The sequence below is a fragment of the Phocoena phocoena genome, chromosome 12 (genome assembly GCF_963924675.1).
Source record: "Phocoena phocoena chromosome 12, mPhoPho1.1, whole genome shotgun sequence".
In the NCBI taxonomy this organism is placed as follows: domain Eukaryota; kingdom Metazoa; phylum Chordata; class Mammalia; order Artiodactyla; family Phocoenidae; genus Phocoena; species Phocoena phocoena.
Genome location: NC_089230.1, coordinates 83,619,077 through 83,641,273, shown reverse-complemented (window position 1 = coordinate 83,641,273; position 22,197 = coordinate 83,619,077). Strand labels below are relative to the sequence as shown.

The 22,197-nt window shown below is 42.4% G+C and overlaps 1 protein-coding gene across 1 annotated transcript in view; it reads right to left on the bottom strand.

Annotated features, from left to right (window-relative positions):
- Positions 1–22,197, bottom strand: part of COL9A1 (collagen type IX alpha 1 chain) — an 83,230-nt gene that overhangs the window by 1,073 nt on the left and 59,960 nt on the right. Inside the window, exons 29-37 of the mRNA XM_065888667.1 lie at positions 21,643–21,696; positions 20,962–21,033; positions 20,417–20,452; positions 19,730–19,774; positions 18,206–18,238; positions 14,997–15,143; positions 14,730–14,784; positions 13,106–13,294; positions 7,236–7,313 (exon numbers count right to left, since the gene is read on the bottom strand). Of these exons, the coding sequence (XP_065744739.1) occupies positions 7,236–7,313; positions 13,106–13,294; positions 14,730–14,784; positions 14,997–15,143; positions 18,206–18,238; positions 19,730–19,774; positions 20,417–20,452; positions 20,962–21,033; positions 21,643–21,696 (709 nt within the window). The remainder of the gene's footprint in view (positions 1–7,235; positions 7,314–13,105; positions 13,295–14,729; positions 14,785–14,996; positions 15,144–18,205; positions 18,239–19,729; positions 19,775–20,416; positions 20,453–20,961; positions 21,034–21,642; positions 21,697–22,197) is intronic.

Here is a 22,197-nt window from a genome sequence, read left to right as displayed (position 1 = left end):
AGCTGCCGGAAATTCCTCTCATCGGGGACTTTCCCCCAGCCGGAACTACACGGTGTCCTAGGTTTCTTGGGGGCGTCGCTTTCTTTTGTCAAGTCCAGAGGTTGTTTGGTTCACCCACGAACCAGTGAGGCACGGCTCCCGTAACCGAGAGACATTTCTGCTGAGCGTGTACTTCATCACACCAGCAGCGCTGTCGTACTATTACTGCAAAGGTGGCAATAAGACAGCCGTGTAAAAGGAATCGTCTGTGCCAGGATAATACGGTCTTACACAGATCCTCATTGCTGTCAACTGTTTTAACTTGGCTGTTCAACCAAAAAGTTGAAAACCAAATCTATATGTTCAACTCTATATTTGCTTAGGTTTACTTCCTTTCCTTCTTTCTTGGTGGTTTTTAGTTTTCTTTTCCTATTTTAGTGGTCTTGTTACGTGTGTTTTTTGTTGGTCTTATTATAGTGATCTGGTCTTATTAAGCTGTCTTATTACATAGCCCGCATACTTTTAGAAGGGAACTAGGTTAGAGATCCTGCTTTAGATATAACACCTCATTTTTCCTGCTTTATCTACAAAGCAACATTACAGGACAAAACATTACTAAGTTTTCAGAGAATAATTATCTTTGATTCTATACATCTCAAGGCTGTAGACAAGCAGACGTAAGTCATTTCCCTTCATTTATCCCATGGGCTTTCATTTGACTATAATAAGTTGTGATGAAGCAGATGGTTCTGTGTTTCCCTCTCAAGACAAGGCACCTGAGAAAGTCTCTCTCTAATCCACAGCACCTGTCAACAAGGCTTCAGCAGAACCGTGCCTCTAGCAGAGCCTGTTCAGATCTCCGGGCGCTGGGACAGTTGAAGGTTACGTTGATCTTTTAAGGATTAAAAAGATAAGTCAGATATAAATGCATTTAAAAGCTGATTTGCAGAGCTCCCACTGAGACATTCCAGGATGCCTTAACAAAAATCAAATCAAGATTAGGGGGAGAAAACGCCCAAAGGAGAGGTGGCACACGCAGTGACCACAGCGGCAGGGAGTGTAGGTTGGGATGGGCAGCTCCTGTGTTGTAAGCAGTGTCATCAGAACACAGCATGGCCATTAGTTTCCATGTTGTCCCAGCTGCTTTGGCACTACAAGGGCACAGGTGTGGGCGGCAACAGAAGCCACCTGGCCTGCAGACCTCGAAGAATGTGGTCCTTTACCCAAAAAGTTTGCTGACTCCTGATGTAGTAAAGAAACTGCCCTGGATTAAGAAATTCGCCCTCTGTCTTCACGGGAGACCACAGACGTAATGGAAGCTGTAACACATCAGGGTTATGGAGGCAGCAGGAAGGGCTGAGGCATGAGGTGACCTGGAGAGTGGACGCCAGCGTGTCCCCGCTGCCATGGCGAACACGGGCCAGGGCTGCCAGACCTCTGGTCATTTCAAGGGCAACTCAGAAGCTGAGTTTTTAAATAAATAGCTTTCCCTTTTTAGCCACATGTGTAACGCCAGCCTCCTGCCTAAGACCTAAAACTTCAGGGAGTTTATTTTCTACTACACAAGCAGTATGAAAAAGCAGAAGGAGAACTTTTTTTCAAGTTGAGCTCCCCCATTTTAACACAATCCAGGAGAGGGTGTTTTCAATGACTGAGTTTATTCCAGATTCCTGCTTATCCTCCAAGGAAAGAGTTGATGAAACCGTCCTGTCTCCCCTGGATTTATTCTAAGACAAGCACATGGAGTCCAAGTCTTCCTCTGGCAAACACAGCAAGTTGCCCTTTGGAGCGTTGGGTAAGTCATCACCAGCCCACCAGCATTCCCTTTACCCTGTGCCACTCACTGGCGATCCCACTTTCCTGGTGTGTAAACTGAGAGAGTGAAGGTGAAATCCAGAGTCACACAGTCACGTGGCTAGAAAGCGCTGGAGTTAGAAATGAGGGCCCTGGACCCCTCCTCCATCCTAACTGTGCTTCCACACCTACTGATTTGCTAACTCTGACAAGGTGCATCCATGAGTGCGTGTGTGTGTGTGTGTGTGTGTGTGTGGTTTAATTCATTGAGCCCGAATTGACTGAGAGGCAGAAAGAGACACGATAGCCAAGCATTACTAACGATTCTTCTGCAACTCTATCACAAGTGACTAAAGCTATTTTTCTGAGGTTTCACCCTGTAAAAATGGCCAGAGGGAAAAAAAAAAACAGCCTTCCCATAACAGCTTATGAGTTTCTGGTGAGCCCTGACCTTGGGCATCTACCCTCCAAGGTGCTCTAAGACTATTATGTGGGAGCCAAATTTGGGGGTGACACCAAGTCATTCAGGAAGTCCAGCAGCTGCATTAGCAAATATTTATAAACCACTTTTCAACTCTTACGAGGGATAGAAAGCACGGATCTGAAGTGTTCTCCTTCTGCTCTGCCTACCTCACAGGTCTGTAGCTACACTAACTGCCTGATGATTACACAGTTTTCTGAAATTTCAAGGACCTGTAAAATGCTATTGCCAAACTTCTCATGATTTTTTTTTTTAAAAAAATGAATGTCTGTGCCATTCTCTGAGCTGACAGGAGAGGGCAGTCGTGTTACACTGACAGAGGCGCAACCTGGCTGGAACACTCTTTGGGACCTAATAAATAATACCTGCCACGAAATAAAAAGGGCTGTACATGGCAGGCTTTAAAAACAAAACAAAACCTGGAAATAATTTTCAGCATTAAATAGGGAATTTCTTACATTTCTCACCTCGTACCGAGCTAACTTTTGTGGTGTTTGACAAAGCACATACGTTTAAGATTGTGGTGTATAAAGTGGCCTGTTTACATAAGATGCCCACAACCGAATAAAATAGTGGAAACAGGACAGCAGTGGAAATAGAGGAGAGATGACTACTGCTACACATAAGCCTAAAACAGGTGTGCCCCCTGCGCTTGGGGACTTTTTCCACCCAGTATTCACAAGTGAATCTCACCTATCTGCAAATCTTGCACAAGAAACCTGGCATGATGAGCGCAGGTCAGCTCTAACCTCCCGGGCACATTCACACACGACCATCATTTAACTTCCTCCTTCCCCCAGTGCGTTTAGATGCACAAAGAGGAAGTGAAGACCCACTCTCAAATATTTTTTCTTCAAATCCCCAGAGTGCCAAGGAACTAGTCCCCAATGGACCAGGCAGGCAAAAAGATACTGGTGATGAGACAGCCCCATCCAACAACCCACCGAAGGCCTCTGGTAAGAGACGGGAGGTAGGGGCAGGGATGGGGGTCTAAGGCCCCAGGGGTCTCGCTTGATGTGGTCCCCACAGCTCCACGAGAGAGGCAGAAAGGGGATCGTGCCGAAGTCAGATGCCAGGATGGCGAGATAGACTCAGCATACACCCGGACCACCAGGGCATCATTTTGTCCACGACGTGAACCTGGACGTGTGAACACTGGCCTCTGTCACTTACTACCTGGGAGACCTTTGTCAGGGCCTGTGACCTTTGTAAGTCTGTATTTCTTCAAATACAAAAGGAAGAAAAAAGAATAATAATAGTAATGAGCTAAAATTGCAGAATGTTTGCCATAAGCCACGCACTAACCTAAGTGCTTTCCATGTATGAACACATCCACAGACCCTCCTAGATGAGTCCATAGGGCAGGTAGGGGTATAACCCCCCAATGTGCAGGGGACAAGCTGAGCACACAGAGGTGGCAGAGCTGAAAAGGAGTGACACAGCAGAACCTACCCCAGGGCAGCCTCGTTCGGAGCCCATCCTTCTTACACACCTGCCCTGCTGGCTTCTGGCTGCAGGCGAGAAGCAAGCTGGACGATTTAGGTCTACGTTTAGACAACAGAGAACTACAGCCAAAGTGACAGTCCATGTCACGGTCATAATAATAACCCGTGGTCCACATTAGGCGATGTACCATCACAAACCCGAAGGGCACATAATACTTAACACTGAACAAGCTGAGAGAAGGAGGGGAGACCGAGAACGAAAACAGTCCAGAAAGAATAAAGCAGTCCTGACAACTGACAGACCATGAAGGTATTAGTTAACCTTTTTCCAAGGATATCAGATGTGTTAGCACCAAGAATGACCAAAGGATCTCCTTTCCATTCAGGAGAATTCGAGTCCCAAATCCAACAATCGGGACAACAAAGGGGGTCACAGAATACCCTGTTCTGCAGGCTCCTTCCTTTACATAAGACGTATATTTACCTAGAAGGTTTCGGACCAGTTCCTGGACACAGCCCTGGTGAAGGTCCCCCCAGGTCCTGAAGTCCTCGTACGGTCATGTTTGTGAGAGACCAGAAATCACATTCCTAACCACATTCCATGCTCTACGGGGGAAATGAAAAATGGCCCAGCCTCTCAGTGGATAATGAACGAGTGACATGATTTACTGTGACCCAGCACTTTGCATTTGTGATGTGGAGTTGAAGTAGATTTCACGGAGGGAAGGTCCGAGATGTCAGAGGTGGCGCCGGCTGACAGAAGAGTAGCGTCTTCTCACTGAGAGCCAGGGGAGAAGCCACAGGGACTGAACTAGGGTCCACCTCTGACCTTCATCTACCTCAAAACGCACAAGTGCATTTGTTACGTTAATAATAGTACCAATAGCTAACATTTCTTGAGCACCCACTATAGCCAGAAACTGTCCTAAGCACTCTACGTGGATTGATTTTTCTTTAATTCTCAGAATTAGCCTCTCCAGGAGAAGTGATTGACTATTATCACTCTTTCGTAAGTGAGGAAACAGGCACTGGGCAGTCAAGAACTTGCCCGATGTCATAAAGCTAGTAAGTGAGAGTCAGGATTTGAGGCCAGATGTCTGATTTATGGAACCCACACTCCCAAGAGTCCACTTTCAGAGGACTCACTTTAGAGGCGGAATGGCCCTAAAAGCTCTTGTTCAGGGACTTGATGGATTTGGGAAACTGTCATCTGAGTACGTTTAGGTGTAGACAAGGGGATGTGAGCTGACCCAAAACCAAAGCCCCAGCTCAGCTGGTGCCTCAAGGAGGCTGCTAAATATGGACCCTTTGAGCTTGTGTGGTAAAGCACCGAGGAAACTGCACGCTTCAGAAACCTGGCCTTAATTTTTTCAAGAATAATCTGTAACTCTGATTTTTCACTAAATAATGTCAAATACCCTCTCAATGAAAATGTAACAAAAGCACAGAAAAAGAAAGACCAGATTTCCAAGTGGTACCAGGAAGGGAGGGGCAAGGGCTGGCAAACGGCAGAAAGGAAACGGAAAAGGGCAGGTTTCGGGGTCCTGAACTGGGGAGCCCACGAAGCTTTTTAAGAAATCAGATTTAAGTATTAATTCCAAGACCAGCTGCAACAAATCGAACCACTGTCATAAAGGAAATGCAATGAGGGCCAGGCAGAGACGCCAGAGATGCCTTGCCCTACCTTACCACTCGCAGCACAGATGACAGGTGTGCTAAAAAGCAAACCTGTGGAGCCCCCTGGGGCAGAGCAAGGGCCCCGGAGCACCAGGCAAGCCCGAGGTGAGGCATAACGCGCCCCCTCGTGGCATCCCGGAACACTGCACAAATCCAAGCTGGTCTTTCTCGATCTTCCCATTTTTAAACTCAAAATGGGGTTTATGAACAGATGTTTTAAAAATAAGAGTCACCGGAAATGATCATGTATTTTTGCTAAAAGAAAATTGTGCTAATAGTGCAAGTTGCTGATCCAAGAACTGTTATTTGTCAACCAAATGCGCAAAGGAGAAATTGTCAGTCTCTCCTATAAATACATAGATAACTAAGTAAATGGTACAGATGATATTTTATCAGCTTTCAAACCTCCTATTCCTACCATTGATAAAGGAGAAGCGCACTCGGTAAATTCTATTTTCCTTTTCTCTCTTCTAAACATCCATCAATGAATCCAGACTTTATTGTTTACTAAAATCTTCTTGTCTGGGTCCCATTGAACTCCAACCAGGTTTTCTGTCCTTTTCCAATCATAAAGGCTTCCTTTTCCAATCACAAAAATTCATCAGTTTGTGAAAACATCTCGACAGCCCGTGAATCACCGTCTTAGAAAGGCAGTGTTTGAGCTATCTCCAAATGCATTTTTTAAAAATTCTTTTAAATGAGAAAGCCAAACCCAGGAGCAATGGAATGGATAATTAGAAAGCAACGATGCTTCAGGCTGCAATTATAGCCACAATCGGCTATGTAAACCTCCGGCAGAATTAGAAAATGATCGTTTCTTTTGCTAGATTTCCCTCAACGAAGTTTTCCAAATCCACTGTGGGAGTGTGGGGCACCCCCCTGCACAAGCTCCCCTCCCCGGACTGGTCTCCCCAGAGCTTTGGGGCCCTTCCTGAGCCCTGTCCCAGCAGTGATCAGAGCGTCTGCTGGGAGACTGCAGGCCATTCATGCTCTTCAACTGAACTGGCTTTCGGCCCGCAAGGCTGCTTCTGTGGTTGGACCTGGCAGTCATTCCCAACGTGCAGCAGCCTGGACTCTGGCCACAGAGTAGCCAGTGTGTAAAGAGAACAGACGGCCAGTGAGAGGACCCGGGCTCTCACACAGAGGCCACTTTGTCACCTCGGTCGACCCAGCTGGGATGCGTCCTTGGGCATGACTTTCGTGAGTAGGAATGTTTCAGGTTTATTTATTTGGGGATGTGGGCCTCTGGAGGGTCTGGATGTTTGAAGGAGAAGCTTTTAGAATAAGATGTCAGTTACTCCCCATGCGTCACGAATAGCTGAAGACGTGGACTCGTTTTCCTGCTGCTCTGACTTTTTGGTTTAAAGGAAAAGAAGAGGGAACTCTCAACTGGGCTAGAAGTGGACAGGACCCCATTCATTCAGAATTTTATAACGAGTGCATTGTGGTTGGACCTTGACACTATTTTTTAAAGTACTTATTCAAGAAAGTAATATTTCAGGGAGGGAGACGCAAGAGGGAAGAGATATGGGAACATATGTATAGGTATAACTGATTCACTTTGTTATAAAGCAGAAACTAACACACCATTGTAAAGCAATTATACTCTAATAAAGATGTAAAAAAAAAAAAAAGAAAGTAATATTTCAAGCCCTGACATGTATTTTCTCTCAAAGAATACAGACGTGATTTACAGACTATTTAACTCCTCATTAAAGTTGGTTCTGAAAGATCCACGCCAGCCATCACTGCACATCACATGATAAACAGAGGTAAACAAAGAGCAGTTCTTTAAAATGTGATCCAATTCAGACCACCCACTGGCTGCCAAGTTCCCACCTCATCCTGTTTATTCTTACCTGGGAGACCTGAAGTCCCGGGCAAACCTTTGGGACCTCTTCCTGGGGGTCCACGATCACCTCTTTCCCCCATGTCACCTGCGTTTCATTAGAGAAATGTTATTTTTCTATATGTCTATAAAGTTCAATATTTTTAAACTTAAAGCAAAGCCTACATTCAGAAACCAAAAAGTAGGAAGTTGCCACAATGTAGGTCGTAGTAAGTATGTAGCAAGGCAAAAATCAAGTTAATTATATTGAGATCTAAGAGGGAAAAAAATCAAATGATCATATCTGTAGATGCTGGAAAGATATTTGACAATTAAACATGCATCCCTGATACAACAGTCAATAAAATAAGACTCAGACTATTTCCTTAACATGATAGAGTATATCTATCTCAGCACTGAAGCTGGCATAATGCTTAACGAGAAACACAGAGCAGCTTCATCATAGTCAGAACATTACAAAGATGCCCACTTTATCATTATTATTTATTATTTGGTTTGAGCCATCCCTAGTTTCAGATGATATGACTGCTTATCTTAAACCCTAGAAAAGCAACTCAAAATCTACTAAAAGCAATAAAAGAATTCAGTAAAGTAGCAAGGTACGAAATACATGGAAATCAATCATTTTCATATATACAAACAACAATCAGTGATAAGATGTAGTGAACAAAGATCCCACTTGTAATAGCAACTAAATTATCAAATAACTAGGAAAATAAGTTTAATCAGAAATATGCAAATCCAACATGAAAAAAAATTGAACAGAAGATTGAAAACGATCTAAATATCCATTAAAGGGTTAAATACACTATGGTACTTCCACAGAACAGAATACTATGCACAGGTGTAGAAGAACCAGAAAGGTCTTTGAAATGATCCCCAAGATACTGTTAAGTGAAAAAAGCAAGGCCCAGATCACTTACTAATGGACAGCATGATTTGTTGTTAAAAGGATGTAGGGAAAATAAATATATTCATAGATCCTTTAGAGCATCACTGGTAAGGGTATGTAGGAAACTAATAATAGAGATTCCCTAATGAGAAGGATAAAGGAAACCAGACAGATGGGAGACAGGGGTGGGAGAGACACTCTTCACTAAATATCTTTTTAGACATTTTAATTTCTTGAACAATGTAAATTTAGTATCACCAAAAATAAATTAATGAAGTTTCAAAATTTAAAGTGTGCTGTCATCAGTGCCTCCATTTCACTTCTCATTATTTATAGGGAATGTACTTTGGACTGCAACCAACCATGTGTGTTTGCAAGACAGTTGATTGAATTCGGGGATTCGGCAGCCACAGAACAAAGTTACATAAGTTATCCTGGCCCTGCAGGGACCAAACTTAGAAACTTGGCCTCATTAACAAGATGACCTAATACCTTAGTTAACTGGTCCTGAATGACGTATGCCGCTTCTGGTACAAGACCAGTTCTACTATCCCATTAGTACAGTAGTATATTATTATTTTACTACATTGTTACAAGATGCGATAGCATTTTGCAACAAATTCTATACATAATCACTTTTTCCAAATATTCGCCCAACCTCATTGAATATCGACAGGTTTGTTACAATTTAAAAAACAAAGTCACAAGTGCACAACAAAAATAGGAAGAATATCTGTACAACCATCTGTGCATTTGTCAAATAGTCAAAAATCTCAAATTGTGACATGAATGTTTAAAAGTTACCATACTTTAGCTGTGAATGTCCTTGTGTGAACATTTTTATGGTGAATCAACTACATTTTGAAATCAATTTAAATTTTATAGATACTGTGAAAGGATGTACAGCTCAGCTTGGACTCATACATAAACTAGTTGTTTCTTACACTCATCGTCAGTATGGCCTTACTGTATTAGGACGATATGACAATTAGCATTTTTAAAACTAACAGCTTAAGCTCTCTTGTTAACTTAGCAATTTAAATGTGTCACCTCGTAATTTTTGAGGCTGGCAGTGAGAATGTACCACATTTTCTGAAGACACGAGATGAAGATTATAAATTAAAATGCAACTTTCACAGCGAAAGTGACAGTTAAGCGCGCGCTAGCATAAAGCCGCACCAACTTCAAAATGTTGTTTGCGAGGAATAAGACCGCGGTCTCTTTAAAAGGACTATTTTATGTATCAACATATGTTACCAAACGTATAGGAAAAGACGGAAATAAAGGGCGAAGTGATGTGAAATTTCCGGAGAGATATGAAAACTCTTAAGGAAAACAATGGTAATTCTAGAACTGAAAAGTACAAGATCTGAAGGTAAAAATTCATTGGATGGGATTGCCAGCGTATTTGGATACTGCAGAATAAAGGGAATACAGACAGCATGGTGACAATAATAAACAGCATTGTATGATATATAGAATAACATTTTCTCCAAATGAAAAAAAAAAGACCCCTGTCTTAACTTTGAAACTGGTTTTTGGTGATCAGTCATGGGAAAACACGAAAACGAGCCCCGGGACAGAGCCACACTGCAACCTGCAGCGGCCGTCGTGTGTCGGCTCTGCTACCCCCAGGGTTAATCTACTTCTTCAAACACTGGTCACGTCTTCCTTCAAGACATAGGAAACCTGGCTCAGGGAACTAAAGTCCACCTTTGTTAGCCTATTGTCAGAAAAGACATATTAAAAGCTTGTAAAATAAGCTTTGGATAAGGTATGAAGAGAATAAGCAGTTTGATTCAAAACAGAGTTGGGGAAACTAGAGAAGTTCTCATTGCTCCAAAATTGCTCTCAATTTCATCTATTTGGAAGCTATAATTGATGCTCTACCTCCAGGTGAGCAGATTAATAACGGAAAAGGTGAGTCTCAGATATGCCCGGTGTACTTTCCACAGCCTTCGTTAACACAGGGACACGTCTGCTTGACCCACACTAAAAGATCTAAAAATACACACAGCCTTCCTCAAAGGGAGTTGAAATAAACAAACCATGAACATTTACAAAGAGTATTTATGACATGAAAGACTGACTTAATCCTAAGTAAAGTGGACCCAGGGCCAGTCAGGTGCCTTTCGCGTTTCTGCTCAAGCATCACATGAAATGAACACACAGCTCTAATGTGTTTGTGTAAAAGTGTGCAAAACATGTCAGTGAAAACCAAAAAATACACAAACATGATGGAAGCTTTCAGTACGGTCTGAGGCTTTTTTCTACTAGCTCTTGTTAAAAATGTTCCATTGTGTTTTTCAAAGTAACTTTTTAGGAAGAAAACAGTGATTTGATTAAGACATAGCCTGAACTGTTAAAAGCTTTAGTAAAACTTATTTGTTTTAATAAAACTTATCTACATAGGAATTTCTCTGGAAAAAGACCCTCAGAGCAACTCTATGGCAAACCAAGACTTCCACCATCCCCTCTTTGTTAAGCGTGAAAACAAAAAAGCAACAGGTGACAATGAAACACGTCTCTTCTCCGATTGGTGGAACAGTTAAGTTTCAAATGGTGGTGTGTTTATTCTCAAGGAAAATTTGTTTTACTACCTTTGGGTAGTAGAACACTATGTGTTTTCTACTAAGTAGGGCTGCTAATGTATGTGGTGGACAAGAAAGGTCAAGTCCAATTACCTAAAACCATACATCTCCAAATGTATGACAGCAGCAACTGATAGAAAATCTGATTATTCCTTTCTGCCCACACCCCAAATCTTAAGAAGTAGAACTGGGAGGAGATGCTGCTTTAAAGGAACCCAATGCCAAGAAAGGTATGGAGGAGGGCGGGGCGAGAAAGCTCTTTAGAAAAAAGAAAAGAACTATCTCACTTCTGGATTATAGGCTATGTCATAAACACCGCAGAAAAAATAGGAGGAAGCCCCTTATAACATGGAACTCTGGTTGATGAATGAACCTAGTGCCAGAGGCATTTCTCAGGTTCCAAATATAGGAATGTATTTTTCTTCCCTTCAAAATAAGGTTCACTGCTGGAGTCAACCCAGCGCAACCCAGACACAATTCCACACTGCGATTCCCAGCTTCCTGGAAAGTGTCCAGATCATGTCACCTTTGTTTCCAGAGCTTCTCAGCCCTGACTGCTTCTTCAGATAACCTGGGGAATATTTTCAAAGCCTGGGGCCTAGACCAAGTCAATCAAAATCTCTGGGCACGGGACCCAGACGTGAGCAGTGTTTAAAGCTCCTTGGGTCAGTCCCACGTGGAGCCCAGGCTGGAGAAGGCAGCCCTCGGCAGGCTCTCCTGGTGGAGCAAGTACACAGACATTTTCCTGTCTTAGGAAATAAGATGGGACTTCAGGAGCGGGCTCTTACTAACTCAAAGTCAAGATCAGCCCCAAATATGGAGACTTCCTTTTGGCCAGAGAAAACAGGGCTGTGATCCTCTTAGCCCTACAAGGTGGTCCTTCCCTGGGAAGGCGGGACCTTGCCTGTAGGGTAAGGACCACCCTACACTTGTGCATTTCCACTGCGGGCCCCTCTCCAGAGTTGCTGACTCAGGGGGTCTCTGGTGATGTTGATGCTGCAGGGACCACTCTTTCGGAACCGTTGTACTTTAGTTCACTTCAGTGAACTCACCAAGGCAGAGAAGTTATCCGTGGGCTGGGGCACAACAGGGCGAGCTCAGCCAGCAGTCCGCCTACAGCATGGAGTTCCCTAGAATGGTTCACGGAGCGAACGGGGCCCGACCACAGGGAGAGCACCTCCGCTATGGATTCCTGAATGCAAGCTCAAAGCAGGACCAAGATGAATGAATGGCTAAGGGGTTCTTTCAGAGAAGAGGTCCAGTTCTGTTTAAGGTGAACTCGGAGCTCTCTCCATATGATTTTGTCCAGCCTCCAAAAACAGGGAAATCCTGTCAGATTCACAGGAGGCCCCAATTAGGGCTCTTTTTTTTTTTTTTTTTTTTTAACACACGGCTCTGCACATGCCAAAAAAAACAAAAACAAAAAACGTAATTAACAACACTGTTCCAGCTGAGAGTGTCCTGAACCAAACACATCAGGCATTCATCTACAGATCTGAAAGGCATCTTGTTTGACCTCTGACCGCTAGCACCATAATATTTATCCCTAATTGGAGCACCACTGCCTAAAAAACAAAAGTCCCTCTCTTGTTCTTGATGCCACATTTTTCTGAAGTTCCCCAGAGAGCTGTCAGTCACTCACCATGATGCAGAAACTCTGCACTTTTAGTCCCTTCTGTCGATTATCCCAGGCCCACCAGCCCCCATGCTGACATACCTCATCTAGCAAACACCATCAGAGGCAGCCAGTTCTTCTGCAAACCCTGCAGAATACCTAACACACTCACAATCCTGCTGGCCTACAAAATACTGGTTTCCAGGGCTTAACTTGCTTTAAATAAAAGGAGAAGAAACAAACTCCCTCACACCCTCTCACATGTTAAATAAGGAATAAAGTTGTACCTCAGACCCGGAAAAAAAAAAAAAAAACAGCAAAACTGATATCCAACGTCACTCTTTAAAAGAAGAGGGAGGCGGCTTTGAGGCATGCTGTGATTTTTCTGATGTCCTGCTAACAAACTTTGTTACCTGAAGTAACAGATAACATTCAAGGGCCAGTTGCCATCTTAGAAGAGTTCTACAATGATATTAAGGTCTCAAAAAAAAATCCTTTACCAGATCCTGTAAAGTTTACCTTGAACTATGATTAAAGCAGTGTAACTGTAAAAGATTGGTACCAAAAGTCAAGGGACCTTAATTCCAGTATTGGGTCTACTGTTGTCACACACCAAGGCCAAGAAAATATCAAACGATAGTTTTCTAATCTTTACCATCACCACAGTAAAAGAGAACAATCCATCTTCTTGTCTCCTAGATACCTGGCACTTTAGGACAAGTGAATCCATCTGAAAAAAAGCCAGTGTGTGCTCCTGGTTCCACGTGGACAAAATGCCTTACCTTTCGCTCCCCTCAAACCAAGAGCCCCGGGGGGGCCCTTCATGCCCGGGAGGCCTCGAAGTCCCATCTGGCCTGGGAAACCGTTCTCTCCAGGGGGGCCTGGGGGACCAGGGGGGCCAGGCCGCCCGGGGAGGCCCGAGGCTCCGGAGTCCGGACGCTTGAGACTTGCAGCCATCTCAGCAAAATGCTCTAAAAGATAAAAAACAAAACAGTCCAGGTGAGTCAGAAATATGAAAGTGATTCGGACGAAAAAAGAACTATTTCAAGTGCCTTTTTTCTAAATGTGTCACCAGAGCTTCAAAGCTGCTGGTGAGGCCTGAATAAAGCTGGGTCATTGTCCACGGGCTTTCTGCCAGGAGGTTTCACTGGTGCTGCTTTGTTCAGCCCTCCCTGGATGGACCCTGCTGCTCTGAGACAAGGGGATAAAAGACCTTAAACTTCAGGGCTGAGCGGTGTCCAAAGAGATGAGTGTGTCACCTGAACCTGGCTGGTTACCTGAAAACCCGGGACGAAAAGAAAGTGAGCTTCTCAACACAGGAAGAAGTGGATACCCAGAAGCTTCTCAAATGCAAGGACATTGTCCAGAATTAGTACTGAGATACCGTTTGAGACCTAGGCTCACGTTTTTAGTTTGAAGATATTAAGTAATATGAAATACCCTGAGGATTCATGACTTTCTATTAATTCTCCTTCTCAAAAGTTTTTTCACGCTTGGAAGAGACACCAGACATTAAAGAAAGCCTGCTTCTTAGAAATGGTCACTGCCTGTCTTAAAAACTCATAACTGTGTAGGCTCTTTCAGGAAGCATTAAATAGATTAAGAAACATCCACTAAAACCATGGAGAACAAAACATTTTCCCATTAAATAGGGGAGATATTTTAGTGTGATTTTTTTTTTTTTTTAATTTAGGGTGTGAAGGAGAAAATGAATTGGAGACACATTTCTCAACAAGATTTTTAAACTGTTCAAATGCAGGTATCCTAAGTTGGCCTTATTTAAGTGAGAGTTAACATAAAGTCATAATTTTCTCAACACTTAATGTTTGAACTGGAAATATCCTTTCAAGATAAGATGTCTGCGATATTGGTTTTCAAATATAGAGGGGACCATTTCATTCTGAAAAACTCTATGATTCTACTAGACAAATTATACTATCTCCTGAACACACAAAAGATGAGTGTTTCTTCATGATAGAATTGGTTCCAACCAGAATCAAATAAAAAATAGCAATCGCCATAGGCTTCTTATGGGCAGAAGTCTGCCAGTTACTTCTCATATAATCTATAGAGAGAGCCTAGGTCAGTGCCAGGTACACACCAAGTGGTAGGATATTAAGAGGGGAAAGAGCCTGAGAATTTGTGTTCCAAAGGGGGGGAAAAAGGTGTCTGTATCTGTGTGTGTGTGTGTGTGTGTGTGTGTGTGTGTATGCTTTCTTGTAAATGAACCACATTGGAAAAAAAAAAAAAAAAATCCTGGCGAGCCCAGAAAGGTACTATTTTTCCTTGAGGCTATAAGCTAGTGCACATGGCGACAAATTGTATAGAACAGACGTGAAATTACTAGTATTCCAAATCCCCCGCCTTTAAAGCACACAAAACGTCAAGCGGCGATGATTTATTTACCTCGAATGACTCGCATGCAAACCTGCTTAATGTGCTGATCGGTGGGTGCTCTGCCCTGGGACAGAAAAGACAAAAGCCAGTTTGTACACGGAACCACAAAGAGGACATTGTTCAATGGTAAACCGACAGGCTGGGCAAGAAAACAGGTGGCTGGAACCAGAAGAGCTGGCCCCATGCTGCTGAGGAGCTGAGGTCTGGCCCTACCCCCGCGCTCCCTCCTGGGATGGAGTCTCCAAAGGGAAACCCCAGGGGCTGCCCAGCACTCACGGGAGGGCCCTGGATCCCAGGCAGGCCGGTGGCGCCCTGTTCTCCCTGCACGCCTCGCGGGCCAGGGGGTCCTTGTGGTCCCTCCACCCCAGGAAGCCCCCGGCTTCCTTCGGGTCCCCTCAAGCCAGGTTCCCCGGGGCTACCTGCCTGGAACACAGGGGCGCACTGTTAGTCCAGGCTAGACACAAGGAATGCGTCTGCTTCATGTTAATACAAGCGCTGCCGTGAAATTGTGGGTTTACTTACGTTCTGTCTCCCGAGCCGTGTTTGCTCAGAGCTTACAAAGCCTCAAGGTAAACACACGTAATGCCACAGAGCAGCTCTCCAATCTCTTAGAATTCCAGTTCAAGTAAACGTTTTAAAGATCTTTCTTTGGGGTATAGTTATGATTTCAAAATGTTAATGGGAAGGATATATTTTAAAACCATATTCTTCACACTTTAAGTCACTTCTAAGAGCACGTTAATTTTTAATAAAACGTGTTAACTTTTTCTGGCCACAGAAAGGCCACTGAGTTCACAAGACATGTCACCTTCTATATCACCAATATAGAAAGCATAAAATAAAGATATTTCCAAGAACATAAGTTATTTAGCCTTTATAACATTCTTTGGAGAGTTTGAAGAAGCCAGATGTATCCAGGAATTATAAAATACTAACAGAAAACTAAATCAATGCATTTAAAATGCCAGAACAAGAAAAGTGAGTCCATAGTTTATCTAAGTATTGAGGAAGTTAAAAATCTAAACATTAAAGATGTTAAAAATAAACCAATTATTTCCTTGGCACGAAAGCATATACCAATTAAATTTTTCTTCTGAAAGCAGACCACTAAAAGTATCTTTAAAGTCCTCATCTACAAAAACTGCTTTAAAGAGAGACTAAATTAATTCACTTTTTCTTAAACTACCTCTGGTGGAATTTGTGGCAAAGTAGTTTCAGTGGACTGGTGTTTTCAGAATAAAAACGAGAAGATAAATGCACAGGAGACATTGAGGGAACACCACTGGTCAAGATCTGAATGTTCATAAAGCAGCTCAATCCTGCTTCTTTTTCATATGCAACATTTATCTAGGAAAAGCCAACTTGTTCAAAAGCTCAAATGTTTTAAACTGAAGAAATAAAGGTGACGAAGCAAGGCTTTCACTAGACACATCTAAAGAAAGCTCACGGAGTGTGCTTTATACACAAAAAAATTGATATTCATCTTAGTCAACCTGTCAAAATTGCCTCTATGAAGAAATTATGGCTTAAAAGATTTCCAGAGTCAGGGTCAAGGGGGAAAGCTAAGCACGTGTTATGGAACGAAGGTTGGGGAACTGTCGGGTGACGGGTATGCAAGACCATAGCGACTTCTAAAAGAAACCCGGAGGAGAAGCCAAAATGAATTCAGAATGCGCTAAACAGCTGGTGGAAGACAAAGGAGGCCAAATCAGAGTGTATTACCTTGCTGGCAACATCTGAAATTTTGCTAGAACAAGGAGCAGGGCATTTCTGATGAAGAAGTCAAGGGCCCACATGACCAGGACGTCACAAGGGCCCTGGGTCTTTGGGAAAGGATTCCTCACTTGAGGAGGGATACGCTGATGCAGAAACCAGCGTGCAGACCTCACCCACTTACCAGCTTTGTCTTGCTGAAATCACTGAGAAAAGGAAAAGCTTTTCTGTCAGTAACTCTGTCCCCTGATTCTAGGACGGTGCACTTCAATTTCATCTGTATTACTTGGGTAATGTCAGGAAAGACAGGGGTAGGAAGGGAGGTGATGAATCAAGAGCTAATTCCGAGTATTATATCCGAATTTAAATGAAATTAACTCATTTTCACACCTGCATTGTCCATCCACTTTTTTCTTTTATAACTTGAATTCTCACCTTTTAACATTACTGATTATTTCTAGACAGTGAAGGAGGATTTCCATGACCGAATTCTATCAAGGTTTAACTCTTTACGTTGTTCTCAATCCTAAACGATTCCTGTCAAAGATTCTTAGGCATAAAGATGTTATTTGAAGCTTGAGACTGTCACATGGTGTTTAAAGGCAGTATGTAAACAGGTAAGATAATATAATGTGACAATTTCCATCTCAGTGCTGTGTGAAGAGCCCAGGGCAGGGCACTGTAACCAAGGCTGGGTGGGTCCTCCCCGAGAAAGCTCAGCTGAGGATGGGGCTAAAAGCTCAGGTAGGACGTGCTATTCTAAGGAAAGAGAAAGAGTGTCCAGGACTAGAAGAAGCCCACAAGGCATTAAATAGTATGTGCCAAACAAAAAGAACCACAGACAGATGACGTTCCAGAGAGGTCGGAGATGAGGCTGGTGAGGCTCATTGAAGGCTTTGGATACATTTGCTAAGAGTCTGAATTATTCTGTAAAATGTTATTCTTAGAGGGTTTTAAGCAGAGGAGGAATAGATAGTGGGCTTTATCTTTTCATCTAGATGACACTGGCTGTCACGAGGATAACACATTGGACCAGGACAGAGAGAAGTCAGGGGGGGATTCCAGAAACAAGAAGACTTGGAGATTCATGGAAACTGGTGATAGATGCACTTGAGATTGAAGTCTGAGCTTCCTCCTTTCTGCTTGTATTATCTTAAATCTCTTATTTTATTAGATGTGCGTTCCTTTCAAATTAGCAAGCCATTCTAGATTTGCTATTCATTGGTTCTATAATTCTGAATACATCTAATCTCTAAGGACATCAGTTTCGTTTCTGTAAAATGATAAATTGAATGAGATGGTTATTTTCTCGCTCTAATAATTATCTGTACTTTCTTAGGTATCGTGCCTATATCTTACTTCCCCAACGAGGACACACAGAAGATTAAGAAAATTGCTGAAATATTTGCAATGCTATGACTGACAACGAATTTCACTTATGTTCTTATCACTGCAAAGCACAGGTCGGTTCTTATAAAATAAACCATTTGTGGAAGAAATTACGACGTATATTCAGTGAGCCACTTTAATATGAAAAAAGAACCCTTCCTCTAGAGTGATTAGGTCAAAAGGCAGTTCCATTTACACTGTTGTGCGGTTTTTTCTTTGGACTAATCCACTACTTAGAGAATAAACGTAGGTGTTAATTTCCTTAAAGGTAAATCCTTTTAGAATTGAATTTTCTAGAATGCTTTCATAAAGCAGAGCATTGCATTTTCTATAGCTTTATTCATATTTTTATCTTTTATACCGTTACTGTTCATTATACTTACAGATCCCTTTGGGCCAGGTAATCCTATATCTCCCTAAATCAATAAAACAAAATTATATTAGAACAATGTTTACTAAAAACTCTAAAAAGCTTATCATGCTGCCAAACTCAATAGAAAACCATGAACAGAACCATGACACCACAGAAAAACATTAGATTCACAATTTGGATTCTGGTCCCCTCCCAGCCTTTGGCTAACTTGTCTGTTAAATAATAGGATTGAATCACAGCTCTCCAAGGCTGCATTCAGATTTAAAATGCTAGGTGTGGAGAACTGAAATGTGCAAGTCAAAAGACATTAAGCTAGCATGCTGTTATAAAACATAATAGACATTTAAACCAGATGACTTCATTTCTGAAACTCTAACAATATTTTTAAACTCATCCCCAGAAGTCTATCAAACCAAATATGCATGCTCTTATGCTTAAAAAAAAACCTTGACTATCTCCCACCACTAGTTCTAGGTATGAATCCAGCTCATCTTAGCACGTCAGTGCATGTCCACTACAAAACAGCACGACTTAAAACATCCCCTTAAGGACCTCCCTGGAGGTCCGGTGGTTAAGACTCCACGCTTCCAACACAGGGGGCACGGGTTCGATCCCTTGTAGGGGAGCTAAGATCCCACAAGCTGCACAGTGCGGCCAGAAATAAATAAACAAAAATTTAAAAATAAATAAATTAAGAAATAAAACATCCTCTTACCTTATAAAATGAACACTTTCAACAGAAAATAAAATTGAAATCCCCCTTTTTCTAATTTACTTAATAGTTAGGAAGCTTTGCCTCATTCAGATGTCAACTGAAATCCTAAAACTCTGAATAAAACACTATCAGCATTTTCTCCTGTACTAAAAACTCTCTGAAACCGTTTTCTGAGAATTCTGTCAGGCACACACCCCCCAAAGGACCAATCATAAGTTTCCACACGAGGTCCTGTTACATTGTGTCATAAACCATAAAGGATGCGCCAGCAGACCTAGCAGTGCTGTGGAGGTGATGACTTGCTCTCCTCCCCGCCTTCCTGGAGATTTAGCAGAAGGCTCCCCTGGACCTGGAATCACTTCTTTGGAGGGTCTTAGACTCCAAAAGGCCGTGGAGAATACCCACAGTCAAACTCGGGAGCCTCAACTCTCTAACTACAATAATCTATAATACAAACTATAATAAAGCTTTAATTTTGTTTCCGTGATGGGCACTATTCATAGACTTGTCTACAGCCACATAAGAATCACCTTGGATGTCTACATTGAAAACCACAAGAAAACATGCCCTCCGTAAGGAACGCTTTGTCCTCCCAACACTTAAGGCCACGTCTATCGATGTTGCCGTGTTTCCCCTCCACTTTACTTGATCTTGGGTGCGATTCTCGGGGGTTGTTTTTTAGCTTATGTAAGAAACATATTACCTTTAAAGAAGTCAGCAAGGATAGCAAGGTCAGAGAAAAGAAAAAGTACGTATGTTTCTAATACAGTCCAAAATCAGTGAGTCTCCATCAATAACCGGAAAAAAAAAGGGTCTTACCAGTTCACCCCTTTCTCCCAGTTCTCCCTCTTCACCAGAGGCACCCTAAAAGTTAAAAGTCACATTTTTTAAGTTCTTAGTTCCTTGGCTCAATTTTAACCAGTCAACATTGAGAAGTATTCAAAAGTCCCTGCAGTGCCCCCAAGATCATGCAGAAATATGAAATGATCTCAGTGGTTTTCCTATCTAGCTGTCACGGGCTTGTCCAACCCAGAAAACAGCCCAGAGAAAAGCCAGAAGGTGAAGCTGAGTTTCTGCTAAAGGTAAGGATTAATGAGTATAATCAACAATTTTATAATTAGGTAAAAAAACAAACAAACAACACCAGGGCAAGGACTAACTCTAATTCACATGCATTGTTTATTTGCTAAGGTCTTGGTAAAGAAAAAAACAAAACATTATGATGCGGCTATGGAAGGCCTCATCAGGCTTGGAGTAAACCAATCTGTTGCGTAAGAGAGACGGGGCCATTCTTTTCAAAGGAAGGACAATGTGTATTCTTGAAGGCAGAGCCATCATTCGCTCCGGCTTATTAAAATGGTAGATAAGGCTACAGACCAAATTAAACCCTGCGTTTCACCCACTATGAAGTACATTGAGCCTCCACATTTTACCCACAGCGCAGGTCAGCCAGTGCCCCCTGCTGGTAAGGCACATTAAGTGCTGCATTTCACACGTGGCACCTACCTGTTCACCCTTTGGACCAGGTTCACCAACTACGCCCTGTAATGAATAAAATATACTTTTTCAGTGTTTTGAGGTGTTTAACTATATAATTTCAAACGAACCAACTCCCCTTACTGGGCTGGTGAATAGGAACAAGTATGAATAATCCCTATCACCTCACCACCTAGCAAGAGTCAGGTCAGACCTGGAGAAACTGACAGTTGTCCAAAAAAAGTCACTGGCAACCTGAAGTGCCCTCTGATCACATCCATGTAAAATGTAACTAGTAGGACTGGAAGTTTAGAACTAAATAGGATGTGTGATTACAGCTGAATTTTTACTTTACTCAGCTTTTATTTTTCCCTTCTGATAAATTACTGTATTAATAGATTTTTTTTGTTTGTTTCTTAATCTCAACTCTCAGTAATTTAAGATATCTTTCTTGATAGCCCTCTATGGTAATTTCTAGAAAAATTCTCCATTGGGCCAAAAGCGACCTTGGTTTCTCAACATAGTAGAAATCACCCTTCCAAATAAGGAACTTTCTGGACAGCTAGGTATCTTACCCTGTCACCTTTCATTCCAGGAAGTCCAGGGGGGCCAGGCAAGCCGGGGAAGCCAGGTCTGCCGAGAGAACCCTGAAAAGCAAACACAGAGTCCCCAGAACCACTGCTACCGCAACTTTGAAAGCACATAAGCCAGACACAACCTTGGGTGTGTGGACTCCTGTCTAGAATAAATGTGCTGTGTTGGTTTAACTCTGCTTCTCAAATTTGTCACTCTCCCAACTCCCAGGAGAAGAGACCCAGTCCCCCCCACCAGACTCCATCCCACCTCTGAGGTCCCCAGTTCCAGGGCTAGCACCCCTTCCCAACAGTGGGCTCTTTGAGCTGAGTCCCCGCCTCGCTGGCTGTGTAAACAAGCAAGGCTGGAGAAGTAAAAGGGTGGCATTCACGCACTCGCTCTCCAAGTCCAAGAACAACCAGGAGCCAAATGTAGCACTTTGTATCTCTCCCAGTTTTCGAATAAATGCTACAAGCCACACTGATTAAAATACCCTTTAAGGGTCTCCTAGATTTAATTTGAAATTCTTCATTTACATTTTCACACATTCACATAGGAATAGAAATCAAGTAAGGATGATGCAATTACCCTTTGTAAATTATTTTTCTCTCCTTGCTTCTTTTAAAAGACTTACTGTGTTTTGTATGAAGCAAATAAACTGCGGGACCAGAATTATTACTTACCAGTTTACCTGGTAGTCCTGGGGGTCCTACTGGTCCTTCTTCACCTCTACTGCCCTAGAAACACACAAACATGATGGTCAACCAGACAGTCTGCCGAAATGCAAATGTTTAATCACTATTTCAATGAAGTAACATGCTACCTAGGTTTTTTGTTTAAATATAAAGGTCACCAAAGTATTCTCCCCATCTTCAACTGAAGGCAGAGACCTTTATATTAAATGCCTGCAGCCTCATCAGTGTCCATCCTGAGTTCTAACAGTCCTAACGCTGTTCGTTGTGAATACAGACTGTTCCACGGACATCATACCTGATACATCTACAAGAAATGGCAATTAGGAGTTTTCAGCATCTACTTCACCATCCAAATTAGATTATGGTGATTTGTGTACATGATTTATCCTCTCATTTAGACTACATGTTCTTGAGGTATAGGTATAGTAAAATTTTGAATTCCACATAAATGTGTAAAACACAGAGTAAATTTCAGGTCTACAGTACATTTTAAAGCAGCATCTGGCAAGTGATCTTGAACCTCGAAAGAGGGAAAAAGACACA